Consider the following 21,369-nt stretch of genomic DNA (forward strand, 5'->3'; position numbering starts at 1 on the left):
GCTAAATTGATTCATCCCATGATGGTGGTCGGAGGCCGGTTGGTGGGTGGCTGAGGTGAATCCAAAACGGTTCAGTGGTGATCGTGCTTTTTCTCCGGTTGTTATTGTCGACAATGTTCAGACCGCAGCATTTTCTTTTTTATGACTGCAAGAGAATAATATAATTGATGCTTGAACAAATCGATTATTTTGCATTTGTTTCTGTTATTAAACTGTGAACAAATCAGAAGGAAGAAGACATTGGGAGTAGTAGTGAACGGATCGATTGGCATTCGAAAGCGGTGATTTACTCAGAAAAGTGTTTACTGAAAGAGACTTGATTCAATCAGTAAAGGATTACAATGAGAAATGCAATTTGGAGTTGTTTCTCCTGAAAACAAAATCTGAATCCCAAAGATCATTTCGCACTACAAATGCTGTTTGCTATCTCTTCAGTTTATGAATTCAGAATTCGTGTCCAACAAAAACACACAACATAGAATAAACCTTAATCCTTCCAAACACTATACAACAAAGTAATGCCAACTTATTCCATTCACTCACCGAAGCGCAAACCACACCGCAACACTTGCCAGCCGGTAGCAACCCCACCGCCATCGCCAAGGCCAAGTTCAGCATAGCGCCAGTCTGTCTCGCCGAGCCGGAGAGCAGCGCAGCCACCAACCAAAACCGGCACGAGCGCGGTTGATCGTATCCAATCGTGCATTGCGAACGAATCCATCGAATAGCTGGTGGCCGTGGCGTGTGGCGACAAGGAAAGGGGCCGTGAAACAAGCGCATATTTAGCGGAATTGGGCTTTTACACTCTCCGGCTAGCTGGGGCGGGGATCTGGCACCGCACTTGCGGTCACGGCCCCACGGGATCTTTGGGGTACTATTTTTTCTTGTTGTTGTCGTTTTTTTCCTAACAAAACAAGCGCAAGATTTATTGTAAGCAGTATAAAAGTTGAAGATCTATCGCCGATCGATGGCAGTAGCAGTTTGAGGTTTTCGGAATATCGAACGGTTTTGCGTTATTCTGCATTCACGTGCCCGTTAGTGACCAATGTAAGTGCCCGAAACAGTGCCCAAGTCCAGTAAAATGACCTATTTGGTGTATGGTGTTGCGATCAGTGCGATGTTGGTTACCGCGTTCGGAGCCTTCACCGATCACTCGAAGAAGATCTGCATCAACAAGTACAGTGTCACCTGTTTGAAGCTGGAAATCGTATCCTTCCTGGAGCGGATATCGGACCAGTCCGAGTACAACCTGATGTCCGGAGTGAGCGTGGTACGGGACTCGGATTCGAATGTGACAAAGACGGCAGAAATTATTGCCGAGGTGTCCAGGATTTTTCCCAAGGACCCGAACAAAAGACTGGATGAGTTTTTGATCGTAAAGTTGAACGATTATTTGAAAAGTCACTCGCTGCGGTTGAAGCTGATGGACGGGGAAGCCATGGAGAAGGCACGGGATTTGTTCGAGGGTCGCAAGGGGAAGAAGGGCAAGAAGGGTGGACTGGAGGCGATGATTGCCGCTGCTATGATGATGAAAGGTAAGTGTAGTTTATGTGTGAGGTGAGATATAAAATTACTCAAAGAAAAGTTCCAAATAAAATGGTTGATCCACAATCGAGGCTATGAAAATGTAAATCATATTTCTAAAAAGTACCGTCAAACGGGGTTACTGCAACACTTCAAAGCGGTATAACTAAAAATGCTGTAACATTAGAATAATTTTCAATATGTACAAGCGCTAATGGGAGTATAAAAACTACTAAATGGTATTTTACAAATCAAAGCATCATTCCCTGTTTTCACGATGGCCAAAAATTATGCCTGTTGCAAGTAACTTCGCATATGGGGTAACTTGCAACACATGAACTTCATTGAAGTCTATTGCTGTATATTTTTGTTTACCTTTAGTACATTGACCAAATGTACGATAATTTGGATACCCATGTTATTTACAAAGAACAGCGACCAAATGTACTATAATTTGGATGCCCATGTTGTTTATAATCAACAACGTTTTTGAACAGCGGGAACATTCGATTTATTCAAGAAATTCGTATGAAAGGCTAGCTAACAGGGTTTTAACCCTTCATTTCAGAACTAGTAAGTAACAAGTATTATCCATAGAACTATAACTTCAGTTCTATCGCAATTAACGTGATTAGATTCCACTGGAACAGTGCAGTGAAACTATCAGTGAACGGCGAGAACTAAATTATACTACATCTTTGTTGTCTTCAGATATTATTGATAACAGATAACCTATTAATTTACACTGTCAACGACTATCTTTTCCATGCAATTGGACTATTATAAATGCTAGAACAATCCAGTTGAGTCAGTGGTGGATCCAGGGGAAGGGTTCTGGGGGTCCGGACCTTCCCGAATTTTTTTATCTCATTGAGAAATTTTAAAATAGTTTCTATTTTAAATTCATTCTAAATTCCAAATCATTCCAAACCAGATTCCAAAACTGATTTTAAAAAGAGGGGTATTAGATATTACGTATTGTACATTGAATATTTCAAAATCGAAGTTGAGTTGAGTATAAGATAGAAATTGAGAATTTTCTAGTATTGCTAGAGAAGCAAGTTCACGTAAAGACGACTTCCTGGTACTGTTCTGTATTTAAGGAGCATTTTCATATTCTAGTTGTAGGTTATACCTTTAAAATTTGATTCAAAATGCTATACAGACTATTATTTGAAACGCTCAATCAGCCAGATGGCTAGAGTCATAATAGTAATAAGACAAAATACTGTTGCATGTTACCCCACATGGGTAGTTAATATAGTTAAATCGTTATCTTGCATATATTTGAGAGGGTAAACAAACATGTATCAAACAGTAACGTTTGTTGTTGTATACTCGATCTGTACGTAAGAGATACAAATGAAATGCTCTTATCATTGAAGTGGACCAAAGCACGACATTTCAGTTTGTTTTTATTGAAATATCTCGAAATACAGAAGATTACCCTGTCGCGCTAAAGAAACCGAAAATAATGACTGGTAGTACATGATTATCTTTTTTTTTTTTTTATTCATTTCGTTTATTTGATAGGCACAAATGCGTTAGCTTGGCGGTGCCAAATGCTTTTGTTTTTACATTTTGTATATCTTAAAACTAGGAGGTTACAATGTTGAAATATTTTTTTACAAAGGAAAAGAAAGTTTACAGCTATCTTAAGACTAGAAATAAGATTCAATATACAAAAGAGGGCCAAAAGATTTTTTTATGAAAAAATTTAAAACAAGGGATTCACTTTGATATACAAGAGGGGGAGTAATAGTATTTTACGAAATATTTTACGGTTATCTTAAAACTAACAATATAGTTTAGTACACAAAAGGGGGAACAAATATTTATGAGAAATTTCACAGAAATCTTAAAACTAGGGATTCAATTCTATTTACAAGATGGAGGACAAGAGTTTCAATAAAGAGTAAAAATTATAGCTATCTTAAAACTAGGAATACAGAATACTAATTTGAATTTTTTAACTAAAACTTATGCTTGGTCAAGATATTCAAAGGGTGGCTTATTTCCGCATCAGTGTAGCAGCAGTTGTATCAAGGACAGGGGAGAGACAGGGAAAGAAGAGCAAAACTTGCAACAGCGGGGGGGGGGAGGGGGATCAGCGTATCAAATTTGCGCCTCAGTATAGTAAGTCGTCGAGTACCGGATTGGCGGATGGTATTCTTCGGACCCGCGGGGAATCTTTCAAAAGTCATCGGACCTCGAGTCGCTCTCGCTTCAGTTTCCTTCTATGCAGGCGTAGTGGTAAGGGCGATGGCGGTTACATAGTGGCACTCTGGAGCTGATCGGTTCCACAAGGCAGGAGGAAACTCTAAAAACGAGAAATAAAAGAGAGGGGCTAAATTGGGATATTTATCGTTTTTATGAAGGTATAAATAAGGGACATATAGGGGAAATCACGAGTTGCCAGCATATCTCGGACTGGTACATTGGGTGGTCTACCACGGGCCCGAAGGGATTCCTTTAACTGAGACCTGGCGTCACAATACCCGGCGCACACCCAGACAACGTGTTCGATGTCGTGATAGCCCTCGTCACAAGCGCACAGACTACTCTCCGCAAGCCCAATACGCCGCAAATGCGCATCCATGGTGTAGTGATTGGACATTAGTCGGGACATTACACGAATAAAATCCCGACCCACATCCATCCCCCCGAACCAAGGCTTCGTTGATACCTTTGGGATAATCGAATGTAGCCATCGTCCAAGTTCCCCATTGCTCCACGAGGTTTGCCAACTGTTGAGCGTCCTCTGACGACAAGTACTAAAAAATTCGTTGAAGCAGATTGGTCTTTCGTATATGTCACCATTTAATGCGCCCACCTTTGCTAATGAGTCGGCCTTTTCATTGCCCGGGATAGAACAATGAGAGGGGACCCAAACAAAGGTAATCTGATAAGATTTTTCAGATAACGTACACAAGGACTCCTGTATCTTCCCCAGAACATACGGTAATTGCTTTTTAGGCTTCACCGCACGAAGAGCCTCGATAGAGCTGAGGCTGTCCGAAACGATGAAGTAGTGATCTGTGGGCAGAGTGTCGATGATCCCAAGGGTGTACTGAATTGCAGCTAACTCTGCGACGTAAACTGAAGCGGGATCATTGAGCTTGAATGAAGCGGTGATAGTATTGTTGAAGATACCGAAGCCAGTGGACCCATCGAGATTTGATCCGTCAGTGTAAAACATTTTGTCGCAGTCGACTTCTCGGAATTTATTATAAAATATATTGGGGATCACCTGCGGGCGTATATGGTCCGGGATTCCACGAATCTCTTCCTTCATGGATGTGTCGAAGAATACAGTAGAATCAGAAGTATCTAGGAAACGGACACGGTTGGGATTGTACGAAGAAGGATTGATGCTCTGTGCCATGTAGTCGAAGTACATGGACATAAAACGGGTTTGAGAATTAAGCTCGGCGAGCCTCTCGAAGTTTTCAATTACCAACGGGTTCAGAATGTCGCATCGGATGAGCAATCGATATGAGAGTTCCCAAAATCGATTTTTTAGCGGAAGAACGCCCGCCAGCACTTCGAGACTCATCGTATGGGTCGAGTGCATGCAACCCAAGGCAATGCGCAAGCAACGATACTCCAGTTTGATGAAGTGTATGTTCGCAGCGGAGCGGAAACAGAAACACCCGTACTCCATCACCGACAATATCGTTGTTTGGTACAACCTGATCAGGTCTCCTGGGTGAGCACCCCACCATGTTCCAGTTATTGTTCGGAGAAAATTGATCCTTTGTTGGCATTTCTGTTTCAGATACCTAATGTGACATCCCCAGGTACCTTTAGAGTCGAACCAGACCCCGAGATATTTAAATGTGAAAACCTGGTTGATCGTTGCACCCATTAATAAAAGCTGGAGTTGCGCCGGCTCACGCTTCCTAGAAAAAACAACCAACTCAGTTTTCTCCGTGGAGAACTCAATACCCAGCTGAAGAGCCCAAGCAGACAAATTGTCCAAGGTATTTTGTAATGGTCCTTGCAAGTCGGCAGCTTTGGGCCCTGTAACAGAGACCACCCCGTCGTCTGCAAGTTGCCTTAGCGTGCATGAATTGGCAAGACAATCGTCAATGTCATTCACGTAAAAATTGTAGAGCAGGGGACTTAGACATGAGCCCTGGGGAAGACCCATGTAGCTAAATCGCGATGTTGTTAAATCGCCATGCGAAAAATGCATGTGCTTTTCAGACAACAGGTTTAGCAAAAAGTTATTTAAAATTGGTGAAAGACCATGCTGGTGCAGCTTCTCTGACAGAATGTTGATAGAAACTGAGTCAAAAGCCCCCTTAATATCCAAGAAGACTGATGCCATCTGCTCTTTGTTAGCATAGGCCATTTGGATTTCTGTAGAAAGCAACGCAAGGCAATCGTTCGTCCCTTTGCCTTTGCGGAAGCCAAATTGTGTATCTGACAGTAAGCCATTTGCTTCAACCCAATTGTCGAGGCGAAACATGATCATTTTCTCGAACAACTTCCGAATACAGGACAGCATTGCAATCGGCCGATACGAGTTGTGGTCGGAGGCTGGTTTTCCTGGTTTTTGGATGGCGATGACCTTCACTTGCCTTCATTCATAAGGGACAATGTTACCCTCAAGAAACTTGTTAAATAAATTCAACAGGCGCCTTTTTGCAGTGTCAGGCAGATTCTTCAGCAAGTTGAATTTGATTCTGTCTAACCCTGGGGCGTTATTGTTGCATGATAAGAGAGCAAGTGAGAACTCCACCATCGAAAACGGTGTTTCGTTCGCGGTATCGTGAGAAGACGCGGCGCGGTACGTTTTCTGTACCGGGACAGAGTCCGGACAGATCTTCTTGGCGAAAGCGAATATCCAACGGTTTGAATATTCCACGTTCTCGTTGGTACTATTATGATTACGCATACGTCGAGCCGTACCCCAAAGAGTGCTCATCGCTGTTTCTCTCGTTAACCCGTTGACGAACCGGCGCCAATAACTGCGTTTTTTGGCTTTCATTAGACTCTTCATTCGCCTTTCTAACGACGCGTACTGTTGATAGCTAGCGGGTAACCCGTCTTCCCGGAAGGCCTTATATGCAGTGGACTTCTCCGCGTACAGCTCTGAGCACTCTTTATCCCACCACAGGGTGGGAGACCGTCCATGGGTATTCGCGCTGGGTACTGGTTTAGTCTGAGCTTGATTCGCACTGTCGAGAATCAAGCCAGCCAAAAACCTGTACTCTTCCTCTGGAGGAAGTTCTTGAGTGGATTCGATTTTAACGGATATCGCGGTCGCGTAACTCTTCCAATCAATGTTCCGTGTGAGGTCATATGAGACATTGATTGTTTTCGATGGTCTTGAACCGTTAGCAATTGAAATCACGATAGGCAAATGATCGCTACCGTGGGGATCAGGGATCACCTTCCACATGCAATCTAACTGTAGCGATGTCGAGCAAAGCGACAAATCCAACGCGCTTGCGCGTGCTGGTGGTGTAGGAATCCGCGTCATTTCTCCCGTGTTTAAGATGGTCATGTTGAAATTATCGCAAAGATCTTGGATTAATGTTGATCTATTATCATCATGAAGACAGCCCCATACCGTACCGTGCGAGTTAAAGTCTCCCAGAACTAGCCGCGGTGCCGGTAAGGATTCCGTGATATTACAAAGCGTTCGGTGCCCTACCGAGGCTCTAGGAGGAATGTAGATGGACAAGCGACAATTTCAATGCCTGGTGTCGAAGGGAGGTTAATTCGGTTGAAAGAATAGCACTTTTTGGTCCCCAAAAGTACTCCTCCATAGGGGTTTTCTCGATCCAGACGAATTATATTAAAGTCGTGGAAGTTATATCGGAAGTTAACCAAGTTTCACATAATGCGAAAGCATCACATTTTAAACTATTTAGTAAAAATTTAAAGGAATCGATTTTCGGGAGGATACTTCTGCTGTTCCACTGTAGAACAGTGATCGAATCGGTGACCTCGTACGATGACTTAGCCATCGAAGGATACGATCGCTGCAAGGAGGGGCCATTTAGTAGTCAACTGCTTCAAGAATGTTTGCATTATAGGAAGAAAACGTATCAGAAGGCTTTTAAGAGGATCAGTAACATTGAAAGCTGTGAAAATTAAGTCCACTATGTCAGAAAATTTCATTAGTCCGCTACTGGACTGAGTATCTGTTTGAAAAAAAGGGACACTTGGGGTTTTTGGTGTCCCTGGAAGTGGTGGGTACTCCTTGTTAGAATTAATATTTCCAAGTCCTGGAGCACATTGCTTCGGCTTTTGTGCATCACTTCCGTTGGATTTATTGGTTGTAGATGGCGCACTCTGAGTGGACGACACCTTGGCACCCTTACGAGGCAATGTAGGGGAGGCTGGATTTCTCCTCTTCCTGGATTCCCCTGGGTTAACCAAAGATGTTCCCTCTCGTGGGTCGTCAGATTCTTGCTCAACGTTAGCCAAACCAGCATAGGGATTTTCGGACAGGACAGATGGTGAAGCATTCTTTAGCATTTCTGCATAAGAACGCCTTGAGCGTTCCTTAAGGGTGCGCTTAATTTTATCCCCGCGCTGCTTGTACGCAGGGCATGATTTAAGAGCATGTGAAGGGCCCCCGCAGCAAATACACTTTTCAGTGTCTTTGTCGCAAGAGTCATCCTCATGCTCTCCTTCGCATTTGCCGCATCGTTTCTTATTTCCACAATATATGGCTGTGTGGCCCAACTGCTTGCAATTGCTGCAGCTCATGACCCGCGGTACAAACAGGCGAACTGGTAGGCGAACCCTGTCAAGGAGGATGTAGTTGGGAAGAGAGGAGCCGGCGAATGTCACCCGAAGCGTGCCTGATAGAGAGTAGGTAGTCTTACCTCCCTCGGTGTTTGCGGTATACAATTGTTTGCATTCCAAGATCTTAATCTGTTCAAGTGAGGGGTCCTTAAAGCAGCCAACCCCGTGCTCCAACAGTTCTTCGCATTTCAGGCCCGGTTCGGACACTACCCCATCGATTTCACAGGCCACACAAGGCACGTACGCTTTAAATTCCCGCTTAAAGCGCTCACAGCAAGCAATCGCGTTTGCCTGGCCGAGATCATTCACTAGAACACGTATCTTGTTTGCCCGAACACGTGTTATCTGAGTTACAGCCGGGTAATTAGCAGTCAGATCTCGAGAAAGTTTTAATATATTAACCGGTTTCTCTCCGGTCCGAAAATATACCACCCATGGCCCAGAGGAACCTTCTGGGTACTGCTTTATACGGGGAGCAATGCGAGTATTAGGGGGATCAGGGACTTCCATGATTACATCAGATGGTATTTCGCCCTCGGCCATTTAAGCACGAGGGCAGAGCGTTATATAAACGGGAATGTGTCTTATTATTTGATTTGAGTAAAGTAGGGAAAAGGAAAGAAAGCAAACGAGGAAAAACAAATAAAGCAAAACTTATCTGCAAACAACGTCGATTGTTCCGCACCAGCGAAAACAATGTACTGGATTTACTGTCGGCACCAGCAGAACGGCAGCTAACGAACGAACAAAGGATGACCTTGATTCACTAAAATTTACACACCGAACACCACTGTGAAATATAACGATCCGTTCCGTTCAAAGGTTGGGAGACGTATGATGATTATCTTTTAACATATGCTGGCTTTTGACAGCTATAATGCTAAATTGCAAACACTATTATTAGCGTTGTTAAATTAATCTGAACAGAAACATGTTGAAGTGTTGCAAGTTACCCCGCTGTTGCAAGTTACCCCGTTTGACGGTAGTTTTAAATATATTTTTGTTCGTCAAATTAATTGAAGAAAAAAAATGAGTCCAATGCGTAGAAACCTCACGACTATCATTACAATCAGAGTGTCAGAGCGTTCCTAAATAAATACAGCAAGTTCGCAGAAAATAAAATATGGGTGGATGGTTCCTGATCGAAAAATAATAGACTCATATTTTTATTTCGATATTAGACCGGTGATTTTTTTATATTGTTACTTTTGAATTGTTTGCTCCTGAACCTTTTTTTCAGTGTATATTTATTTCGTAAAGAAGAATTAAGGGGTTACACACCTCCTGCAAGAAAAATTTCAAGAAAGTTGAAATTTACGTAAAGGCATAAAGTATTGACTTTATCATATTGTAGTTATAGTGTTTTGGTAGAACTTTTTCATTAAAAACAAGCATTAGTTTATAAAAATATATTGATAATAATTTTTATTTAAGATACTTGCAGTGATCACGATTAAACACCAACAGACCAACTTAAATCCCAAAACAAAAAAATTCCATTAGTATAATAGTATTCCTCGTACCTTAATGATTAGTTGAACAAATAATAATTTGAACCTATATTCGGGAATGTTTTCCCTAAAAAATCGATGTTTTAAGCTCTAAAAATTGCATTAAAAATTCTTTTGCATGAAACAAAAAATTAGGAATGCATAAAAAAGGAATCGTTAATGTACGAGTAATTACGAACAATTATAAAAAAATTAAGACAATGAGCGGTTTTTCGAAAATCGAAATTTCGAGATATTCGAGTTTAAAATTTCAAATTACCACTGCTCTTTGTAGACAAAGCGTGCCTAACTTTCGAACTATTTCTCGGCTCTCTATGAAAATTTGAGAAGCTATTCTCATGGAGTTGTGCTTTCAGATAATAAAGTAATCAAAAAAAATTTGATTTTTTGAGCAATGAAAAGGTATGTAACCCCTTAATTCCCTTAAACTCATCCTCGGAAAGTTTTCTCAGAAATGACGTTTCTCAAATAATATTTTTGTAAGCAGTGCATGCAAAAAATGAACACACTTTTAAAAATGCACTTAGTCTGATTACCTTTTTCTTTATAAACCAGTAGCATCTATACTACAGTAGTCTAAAAAAAAGTTTTTTGTTAGACTAGAAACCGGATTTTAAAAATGTTAGAAAAAACAAGATATTTATTTTTTCATATAAATTCCAAGCGGATCACCTCCATAGTAGCTCGACATAGAGCAAAATGTGATTCTATTTTGGTATTACAATATATTAAAAATATACATTTACTATTCATAAGGGTGACTCCAAAATATTTTTTGTCGAAACGGTTCAAAAATTTTAAAAGTAATGTTTGTTCGCTGGATTCGTATCTTATACTAAAACATATTAGAAAAAATTATCTTGTTAGGATGACTTAAAAAAATATTTTTCTGAAACCGTTCATTAAATTATTTTATCGTAATGATAAAATATAATTTTTTTTCGTCAAGGTACAATTTTTTTTGGTTTATTTTGGTATGCTGCATTCATTTTTAATGTCGTAAAGAATTATGTCTCATCTAATTAGGGTGCTTCACATGATTGTTATATATTAAAGATTCATGTAAGTCGTGTTTGAATAGCTGTGGAGTTTCATTTTTGATGTGAACTGATAAGTTAAAATATCTTCACTAACCAGTAGTTTGGCTCACGAATATTTTTTTTTCGTATTGGTTCGAATTTTTTGACCATTTGAGTACTTCAAACAGATTTTTCGGTAACGGAATTAAGTGAATATTTTATGGTACAGTATTTCGGGGCTACCGTAGCTCTACTACCCACATCCACTGGAAAAATCAAAAATTAATTGAATTAGATTTTATTTTTCTTAGGCTCTTTTGAGATACTAAATTGATTTATCTACCAAAAATTGAAAAAAAGCACGATAAATTAAAAAGATGTTTCAGAGTTTGATTTTATGTTGATAAAAATTCATATGCTTATTCATATTGTTAAAAAATTAAGCATAATTTATTTTAAATTTTGTGTGATTCTGATGACGATTCGTCCGATATTAACCTAAGCTCTTTAGGGAGATTATTGAAATGTTTTTTTCGGGTTCTCCAAGTGCGTGTCCACTAATCGGTCGGAAGAAACGAGCATTCGGTTGAAAATACACTGGAACCTCCATTTACGAACCGAACCGAGGGTTCGTAATTAGAATTAGTTCGTAGAAAAAGTGTTCGTTGTTTGGGATTTAGTTCGTAATGAAAAAGTACTTTTTACATTCTTTTTTCCATTCATTTCGTCAAAGAGGGATTCCATGAGAATCCGGCCGACCGCAAACTATGACCATCGTCGATTCGAACGAAACTTTGCAGGTGTGTTCGCTGTATGAATCTCCATGATATTCTCTGGCAATTGGAAGATTTTGATACAGGAGTAATTTTTCAAAAAGGCGTAAACGTTTCTACGTGTATGAATCTCAATTTTTTTTTGTTCGATTACTCTATTTTATACAGCAAAACTATCTGAGAACAAGTTACAGGGAATGAATACTTCTGTCCGAAAAAAATATACACTGAAAAAAATGTTGTGTCATTTAAAAAAAACAAAAATTTATGATAAAAAATTTTCAAAAATTTTTATATTTTGTTACCAAAAACCCAAAGAGAAAAGAAACATTCTGATTGTGATTGCATGATGGAGAAAAAATCGGTAAAAAAGTTTTTCTAACAATAACTTCGTACATGTTTTTAAATTTCATACTAATAGACATACAAAATTGTAATTCTATTACAGAATATAATTCTAAGCACCATTTAAAATCAAAATGCATTTAACAAAAATCTTCCAAAATGCGATATTTTTCGAGATATTTGAAATTTTGCTCCTTCAAAAACAATTAATTCGTGTAATTATGCTCTTTTTAAAAGTTATTCGCGTTATCCCATCAAAAAATATCAAAAATTTAATGTTTATCGTTTTAAAGACGTAAAAGCAACTTTTTAGTGTATTTGGATCCTGGAGAAGCTTTCAATAAAAAGTTTTCCTAACAGCTACTTTTAACATTTTTTTATAATTCTTATGCAGAATCATATGTTGGTTGTTTTCATGTAACTTTAAAATTTTTCACAATATCGCCTTGATGTCAAAGAGAAAGTTGCAGGAAAGTTTACGGGCCTTTTGAAAAACCTATTATTGTTGATGGAGAAACGCGACTAACTTATGAAAAGGTCGTAATAAAACAAAATAATTGTGTTGTTAAAACAAAAGTTAAAATATCTCGAGAACTACTACTACATTTTAGAAAATTTTTGTTAAGAGCATTTCGATTTAAAATGGCGTTTAGAATCATATTCTAAAAGAAAGTTGTATTATTGACTGCAAATAGCAAGAATTATAAAAAAATGTCAAAAGTTGTTGTTAGGATAACTTTTTTATTGAAAGCTTCTCCAGGATTCAAATACACTAAAAAAGTAGCTTTTACGTCTTTAAAACGATAAACATTAAATTTTTGACATTTTTGATGGGGTAACGCGAATAACTTTATAAAAGAGCATAATTACACGAACTAATTGTTTTTGAAGGAGCAAAATTTCAAATATCTCGAAAACTATCGCATTTTGGAAAATTTTTGTTAAATGCATTTTGATTTTAAATGGTGCTTAGAATTATATTCTGTAATAGAATTACAATTTTGTATGTCTATTAGTATGAAATTTAAAAACATGTACGAAGTTATTGTTAGGAAAACTTTTTTACCGATTTTTTCTCCGTCATGCAATCACATTCAAAATGTTTCTTTTCTCTTTAGGTTTTTGGTAACAAAATAAAAAAATTTAAAAAAATGGGTTTTTTCGCAATTTAAATTTTTATCATAAATTTTTGTTTTTTTGAAAAATGACACAACATTTTTTTCAGCGTATATTTTTTCAGACAGAAGTATTCATTCGCTGTAACTCATTCTCAGATAGTTTTGCTGTATAAAATACAGTAATCGAACAAAAAAATAATTGAAATTCATACACGTAGAAACGTTTACGCCCTTTTGAAAAGTTGCTCTTGAGTTAAAATAATCTTATTACCTGTGGAAAATATTTAGTCTTGCATGACGGTGAAACGTGTAAAGTTTCATTGGAATCTAAGATGGTCGGTCACGATTTTAAAGATTTTCGGACTGATCTTCGTGGAATTCCTCCAAAGCAGTCCTCAAAAGTTAATGGATATAACATAAGAATGTGGTTATTTTTGGAACGGGCTTGACTTACCTATTATGTAAACTATTGTTTGGCGCCATTTTAAGATCCAAAACGGCGACTTACGATTAAGCAATACTCTCGGTAACCCTTACAATATAGGGCGATGAGGCTTTTTTCGCCATGTTTCTATTATCACCATTTGAAGTCGTTGATTAGAGCAGCGTCTGTCATTCAACGCATTAGGTCAAACGGTAGGGCTACAATTGGGGCACTCGATTCGAGTTTCCGTTGCGTTCAAACACCAGCATTTCACCGTTTCCATGGCATTTGTGTTATTATATTTATGCCCACCAACGAAGCGAAAGCTGTTGATCCCAATTTATTCGCATTGCATCGATTATAGACCGAGTAATTGATGAAATAGTGAGTGAAAATAGGCACTTTACCCTAGATATTTTTGGAACAGTTTTAACGAATAGATGATGGAAATTGATGCTTGGCGCCAATTTGAGATCCGATATGCCGACCTCCGGTTGAGCAATATTCTCGATAACCCGATCAATGTTAATATTTTTGGAACGGTCTTGACGAGTAGATGATGAAAACATATGTTTGGCGCCATTTTAAAACCCAAAAATGTGACTTCCTGTAGAGCAAAATAATCGTAACCATAAGGTTCATCAGGGGTTAATTTAATCGAAGGGCGCGATCAAAGCATTGGTAAATCGATCGCCTTGTAAGCAGCTTATCTGGGTTCGATTCCCAACCCCGCGCATAGGGTTGAAGATTTTTCTAAAGAAATTTCTCTATTCCGCAAAAGAGGCCAATGACCTGTATGTTAAAACCTTTAAAATGAAAATAAAAAAAAATCAATTGACGAGTAGATGATGGAAATCGATGAGTGACACCATTTATAAGACCAAGATAGCGACTTCCGATTTCTAAAACCATATCATCACATTATCTACTCTATCTACTGCATAATGCATTCCCATTGTGAAAATACTCCTATTGTCGAGGTTATAAAGATTTGATCTTAACCTTCCGGCAGTCGCGCTAGCGCACTGAGTGCACGCTGCTCTGAAAATCTAACGAAATCGTCTTAAAGCAGCTGCGGCTGCTCGCTCAGTGAGACATTTGCGCGACTTCCGGAGGGTTAACCGGATGGCGCCGTCTTGGTTTACAAAATGACTTACGACATCGATTTCCGTCATCTACTTGTTAATCCTATTCTGAAAATATTGTTGAGTTTCATTGTTGAGGTTATGTATAGAAAATTTATTTTAACCGAAAGTCGCCAATTTGGATTGTGAGATGGCTTCATACATCGATTTCCGTCGTCTACTCATAGTTGAGGTTATAGAGAATTTATACTCATATTTAAGGTTATAGAGAATTAGTCTTTGTATTTGTATTTGTATTTGTATTTGAATATCAATTGTATTTAGGTATGGATAACACACATGCAAGTTGCAGTTGTCCGAGAAGAAACTATCTGCCTTAAAGAATAACTCATGAAATAAAGAATGGTCAATTTAATGTTTTATTTAAATATACAAATTTTGCTGCTTTTAGAATGATTTCCTCCCATATCATTCAGAACAACGATTATATTCTTAATGCCATCAAAGTTAAAGTTAAATGCGATTGTTCACACACTAAAGTTAAAAATGCGATTTTTCTATACATTGAGACAAGTTGGTGAAACTAACAAGGTACTGTCGCCAACGTTACATCCAGTGATGCCACAAGTACAGATTTATTTAGAAAGGTACAGATTTTTTAAGTGTTTTTGGTACAGATTTGCTACGGTACAGACTACAGATTTTTGTAGAAAAGTACAGAATGGTATAGATTTTTTTACATGACAGCAGGGTAAAATAAATTAACGATGTGATGCATCCCAATAAACAGCAGGTAAGCGTTGAGTTAGGCCGATGACAGATGTAACCCGTAAGGGTAACAATTTACAACTGGGTGGAAATATACCTATTTGTGCATACTCTCTCCATAGAGTGTATTGTTTACGTAAATTATGCTCACCACGATTCCTTATGATCTTTCACTTTTTACCTAATTGTTTTATGATTTTGTTTGTGAACGATTCTGTTAGATAGGTGTAGTAATTTTTGTTCAATATTTGTATATTCGTAACATTAGTTAAATCATCGTTCTCCTTTTGCTGTCTATTGGTTGCTGGATATGATACAAGGGCGATAACAGCTGTGCGCCGAGGCGGTTTGTCGGTTTTGTTTTGGTAGGGTTTTTTTTATTTTATTAACGACACTTTACACCGGCGGGTGCATTCGTGTCGACTTTGGTCGGGTGGAAGGCGGCCATCGCAGTGATAGTTTTTAAAGAGTTTCGAGCCACGGTGAGTGAACGACGTCGCGTTTTTTGCGCCGTTTGGACGTTTTTCGCTGGTCAAATCCAGCCAGTTCTAGTGTGCGGAAGAGTATTCACGCAAAGGTGGTTCGAGAACTAGTGCTTTGGTGTCGGGTCGCCGGAAAAGGAAGCTAAGCGCCAAGGAGCAACTCGCTTCTCCGACTAAGTATAAAGAATCCAGAAGACGCCTTTCCACTCTCGCTGTGAAGGATCAGCCGAACGAGCCTAGTTCTCCTCCACAGCTATACGTCAAGGAGAAAGAAGCAGGGTGGCCAAAGGTGTTCCCTGGGAAGTACACTGCGGTGACTTGTGGGATATCTCGCGGGGAGCGAGTTGATCCGGCGATAATTCGCCATCGTCGCTAGGGACGTTTCAACAAAGGAGCTAAGCTCACCTCCCTAGCTAAAAGTCAAGGACCGCTGACGGAGCAACCAACGACACCAACAGGAGAACGCGGCCGTTGTAGTCCCGGCCGGTCGGAAGAAACCGTCCGCCTTGCCAACAGCAGCAGTTCGCCGGGCAGCGTACAGTGCAGGAAGAGGAAGTGAGGAATAAAAGTCGGTAAATTTTGTAATTTATTAGGTTATTTACTTTTCCGCCAGGCAAACAAGAATCCGAGTAGTGGGCAAAACCCCTACTTACATTTACTTAAACAGAGTGAGGGTGAGAATCGAAAGCGGAGCTGCTACTAACTGTGCTTGAACTGAAGTTGACATTAGAATGCGATACGCGAGAAACCTGCTTCCAGCAAATCAAAGGAATGATGTCTGAGTGAAAGCCGGGTGAATCTTCTGAGAGTAGCTACGTTTACTCAGGCATGGTCCTTTCGATTTACTGCAAGCAAACTTCTTGCATCTTCTAATGTCATTACCAGCCCCAGCTCTGCTTCGTATCGCCACTCTGTCAGCGGCCTAAGGGTGTACACAAAGTGGCAGCGAGAATTAGAACTGGAACTGATATTGACATTACCCGGTCAAACTTTTCTGGAATTCTGACTGGTTTCTTGTGGAATTCCAGTTCAAATAAAACAACCGAGTCCGAATTATTGCTTTGGTTTCCCCGAATGAAAAATAAGTAAAAGAAAAATGAATTTTGTAGGACAACCTTTTTTTTTTTTGGGTACAGAATTCGGTACAAATTTTTCTATAGCCGAGTAAAGGGCGAACACAAATTATTGCGACACCGAAAATGTCATGCCAATTTTCTTATAATGTTTAAAATCAAACCAAAATTTTAGGGTAGTTTTATACCTATATTTACTTCAAAAATCAAAAGAAAAGTTAATCGATGGAGCCTTGAGTGTAAAATTGATCGCATTTTCGCTTGATGCCCTCCATCAAAGTCTTTACAGTGTCATCCGGTACCAGTTTCTCAGTTTTTTTTCCATTTTCTTAACATGTCCTTCTCGTCTTTGACTGTCTTCTTGCTCTTCCGAAGTTCCCGCTTCATCATTGCCCAGTACTGCTCCACCGGGCGCAGCTCCGGACAGTTTGGCGGATTCATGTCCTTTGGAACAAAATGGACAGAATTGGCCTCATACCACTCCAGGACACTTTTAGAATAGTGGCATGATGCCAAATCTGGCCAAAATAGCGGGGCTTCGTCATACTGCTGTAAGAACGGCGCTTCTCTAGGCACTCAGATTAGGAGATCTCGCCATTTACTGTGCCCTTTGTCAAGAAAGGCTCACTCCTCAGTCCGCAAGAGCAGATGGCCTGCCAAATGAGATATTTGGAGGCGAACTTCGACATTTTCTTCTTCTTAAATTGGTCGTCCACATAGAACTTGCTCTTGGCGGTGAAAAACTCCAAACCCGGAATTTGCTTAATATCGGCTTTTATATACGTTTCGTCGTCCATCACACAGCAGCCATATTTTGTCAGCATCTTCTCGTAGAGCTTCCGTGTCCGAGTTTTAGCCGTCGATTGTTGCCGCTCATCGCGGTTTGGGAAGTTCTGTACCTTGTATGTATGTAGTCCAACTCTCTTCTTTGCATTCTGGACGTAGCTCTGCGACATGCCGATCTTTTTAGCCAAATCATGGCTTGAGACGTTGGGATTTTCTTTAATCATCCGCTTCACCTTTCCCTCCGTCTTTTTGTTCTCCGGTCCTGGTTTTCTTCCAGCTCCTTTGCCGTGGTCCAACGTCAACCGCTCCTGGAACCGTTGAATGGTGAATGTTCAACATTTTTCCCAACTGCCGGTGCGACAGGTCAGGAAATTCCAGGTGTTTGGAAAGAATTTGTTCTCTCGACTCGCGTTGGTTCACCTCCATTTTCGTTGAATCGAAAAACACGACTTCGAGTTTGACAGCATGTAAACAATACACATCAATGAGAAAGTGTGCAAAATTTGGTTGATTTTTACCCAATGGTAAAAAAGTTATGCCCTGTTGAATGTGTCGCAATAATTTCGTGTTCGCCCTTTACAGATTGAAATGATTTTTCAACTCCCGGTACAGATTAAATTGTGGCAACACTGGTTACATCCGTAGCCAAATACATTGCTGGTTCCACAAGACAGTGATTGCTCATTATTGTGAATTATTCCTCAAAATTTGATAACAATGGTAGGCATTAAAAATTTGTTTAACCAAAACCAGTTTACTTGAATGAAGAAAGCAGCCAGCCTTTCCTTTGTAATAAGTTAGATGAATAGAAAACTATTCTATGCATATAAAGGGTAACTTTCGCAATTTATTTGATTTTTCATCTCTCGTTAAAGCTATACGAGAAGATGACAGCTCAGCGTAGAATTTTCTAAAAAAAATTTTTGCATAAATGTTTGTTTATTTCATGTCGTGTTTTGTGTCTATTTACATTTTGTACACTTAGGTGTACATCCCTTTTAGACGGCGCCGGTGGTTGAGTGGTAAGCGTGACCGCTACTCATTCCAGTTGGCCTGGGTTCAATTCCAGCTGAGGTCGTTGAGATTTTTCTGACGTGAAAAAATCTGTGGTCAGGTCTTCCTTCGGAAGGGAAGTAAAGCCGTTGGTCTTCGGTCCATGAGTTGATGGATCGATATCTCGTCCAGATAAAAGAGTCACCTCTCTGGCGTCGGTAAAGAAGAAGTAGAATACAACTTATATACTTACTAACAAATATCCTCCTCCCGTGATACTTGTGGAGTGCGCAGTAGTATATACGGCCTCTAGCAAAAGTAAGTATCGGACTAACAATTCCTTCCATTTCCTTCCGCGATCTACGTTTCGGGCCTGGCCGGCACGGGTATTGATCAATAAACACTTTAGGATTACCAGGAGTTGCACATTGAAAGATGTTTCGCTACTCCCAAGCATAATTATCTACTGATTCCCTGTGCAACTTCAGCTAGTCCAGATCGATAACGGAGTAGAAGCCTGGGGTGGTAGCACAAGCTCAAGCTCTTAGGTATACAGCCCTTTGGCTTCCCATCTTTGTTCCTCTTTGTTGTTCTAATATTTGTATTTAATTAGTTTTTATGATTTACTTCGTTTTCCATATTAAGCATAGTGGTAAGATTTTTCTAACCCAAAAAAACTAGCCTAGACAAAAATCTTCTATTTTTAAATTATGACTATCGTCCATTATGCCTAACGTAAATTACACCAATCGTCTATTTTGCCAAACATACATTATGCCAAACGTACTTATGCCTCACGTATTTATGCCTAACATCGCACACATTTATATATGTAAACATCTGTAAGAAATGAGAATGTTAGTTTTACAAACTTTTGGTAAAGAAGCTTTGCTCAAAATATTTGTTCCTGGATTATTAGAAAATCGTTTTCAAATGTTTTGTTATCTGTCTATATAGTAAAACACAATTAGTTTACTCTATTTCTCTTGATCGAAGCAAATGTCACATGAAAATATAATTACAGAATGTGTTGGTCCTTGTCCCGATCAATCTTGTCGTTGTCACTCTTTGCATTCGACATTTTGAATATCGATAGGCTTATATCAAAACTTTTCATATTTTATCCAATACCCACTACTGATATTTACACTCCAAATTGTAGATTTGTGTAAGCTTCTACCGGTTAATTTCCTAACTAACCCACCTAACTAGATTATTCATGAAAAGTTATTGTGAACTACTGTATGATTCTCACAAAAATTCCATACTTCTAAAACTTGCTCCTATCCTTCCAGGAACGCTCGGTGCCATCGCACTGGGAACGCTGGCCCTCATAGCTGGAAAAGCGCTGATGACCGGTCTGCTTGCGTTGACACTTGCCACCATAGTGGGCCTCAAATCGCTAGCCGGTGGTGGCGGCGGTGGTGGACACAAGTCCACAACCTACGAGATCGTAGCAAAACCGGTCTATTCGCATGCTGAAACGGAGGAAATCAGTCACCATCATGGCGATTTTGGGGGTGCCACCGCCGGTTGGAAACGCTCGCAGCGATTAGTGCAGCCGGAGTATTATGCACACGAGGGACACTGATCGAGCGTCCGAGCAGCCGATACGGGAGCGAAGAGAAATGAGCGTTCGCCTGGGTTGATTACTTTTTTGTTTCGCTTTCACTGTCTTTTTCACCTTTCACTTTCTTTGCTTTGTATAAAACGCCTGTAGATTAGACTATATTGACGTGGTTGGCCTCGGAAATGGGGAGCTTTTCGCCCTAGCATATGCTTTACATTTACGCCGTCGGGAATACTTTGTTTACCTACATATTTATTGTGATAATAAGTTAGTTAATTGGAATAGTTTTAGCTAGGTTCTACTGACCATCAGGATTTCAAACTGCACTACTGATATAGAATATAAACTTGAGTAATATTATAGAGGCTTATTATTTAAATACTAATTTAATCACTGAAACAAGAATATAACTATATTTAACACATTATTGTTGAGACTGCTGATCTCTGCCGAAATAAACACCTCATAATATCACCAATATCACACATTCCGTACACTTTTTATCGATGACAACAACACGGACACAGATCCACTTTGCACATTCGGTTGAAATATACCGTAATACATAGATATGCTACGTTCACTGAACCTTACTTAATTGGTGGTGACAAATTATAACGACCTTCATATACCTCTGCTACGAGTACAGACACAGCACTAGTTAGTTACAAATCTGCAAACAAATAATAAAACGAATGGCATTCACTCTCAGGTGTGCCGCGCTTCCCGAAACAATACCGGTTGGTCACATGTGATGTGAGCTGCACCTTTCGCTAACGTTGATTGTTACTCAACCCAGCGCAGTTTCGCAGCGATATACCTACGGCCGCGATGACCCCAGGAGCAGTGCCATCATCATTCTTCGGCTTGCTTTGAATATGATTAGTATGGATGGACTGCTCGGAATGTTTTGGTAAAGCAATTGCTGCGATAATGTCAGCTTGGTGGCGCCGGTGGTTAGCGTGACGACGGCACTGACCCTAGTTGGTCTGGTGTTCAATCTCAGCCGAGGTCGTTGAGATTTTTCTGAGGAGTCACGCCAATCGCTTTTTGTGCATTTAACGCTATTTTTTATATTCTCGACTCCAATTCGTGAGGAGAGGAAGCACAGTTCAGCAACTGGAATATAG

The 21,369-nt window shown here is 39.6% G+C and overlaps 1 protein-coding gene across 1 annotated transcript; it reads left to right on the forward strand.

The window, feature by feature from the left end:
- Nucleotides 1-1,081: 1,081 nt before the first annotated feature.
- LOC131694930 (uncharacterized) lies at nucleotides 1,082-20,260 on the forward strand. Its single transcript, XM_058983473.1, has 2 exons — nucleotides 1,082-1,535; nucleotides 19,965-20,260. Exons 1-2 carry the CDS (start codon nucleotides 1,082-1,084, stop codon nucleotides 20,258-20,260), a joined length of 750 nt encoding a protein of 249 aa, XP_058839456.1.
- Nucleotides 20,261-21,369: the final 1,109 nt, after the last annotated feature.

The sequence above is a fragment of the Topomyia yanbarensis genome, chromosome 1 (assembly GCF_030247195.1).
Source record: "Topomyia yanbarensis strain Yona2022 chromosome 1, ASM3024719v1, whole genome shotgun sequence".
Taxonomy (NCBI): Eukaryota; Metazoa; Arthropoda; class Insecta; order Diptera; family Culicidae; genus Topomyia; species Topomyia yanbarensis.

Coding starts and splice junctions, on each gene's coding strand:
- LOC131694930 (XM_058983473.1), top strand. CDS start 1,082: ATGACCTATTTGGTGTATGGTGTTGCGATCAGTGCGATGTTGGTTACC. Junction 1,536..19,964: donor CGCTGCTATGATGATGAAAG/GTAAGTGTAGTT, acceptor CTATCCTTCCAG/GAACGCTCGGTGCCATCGCA.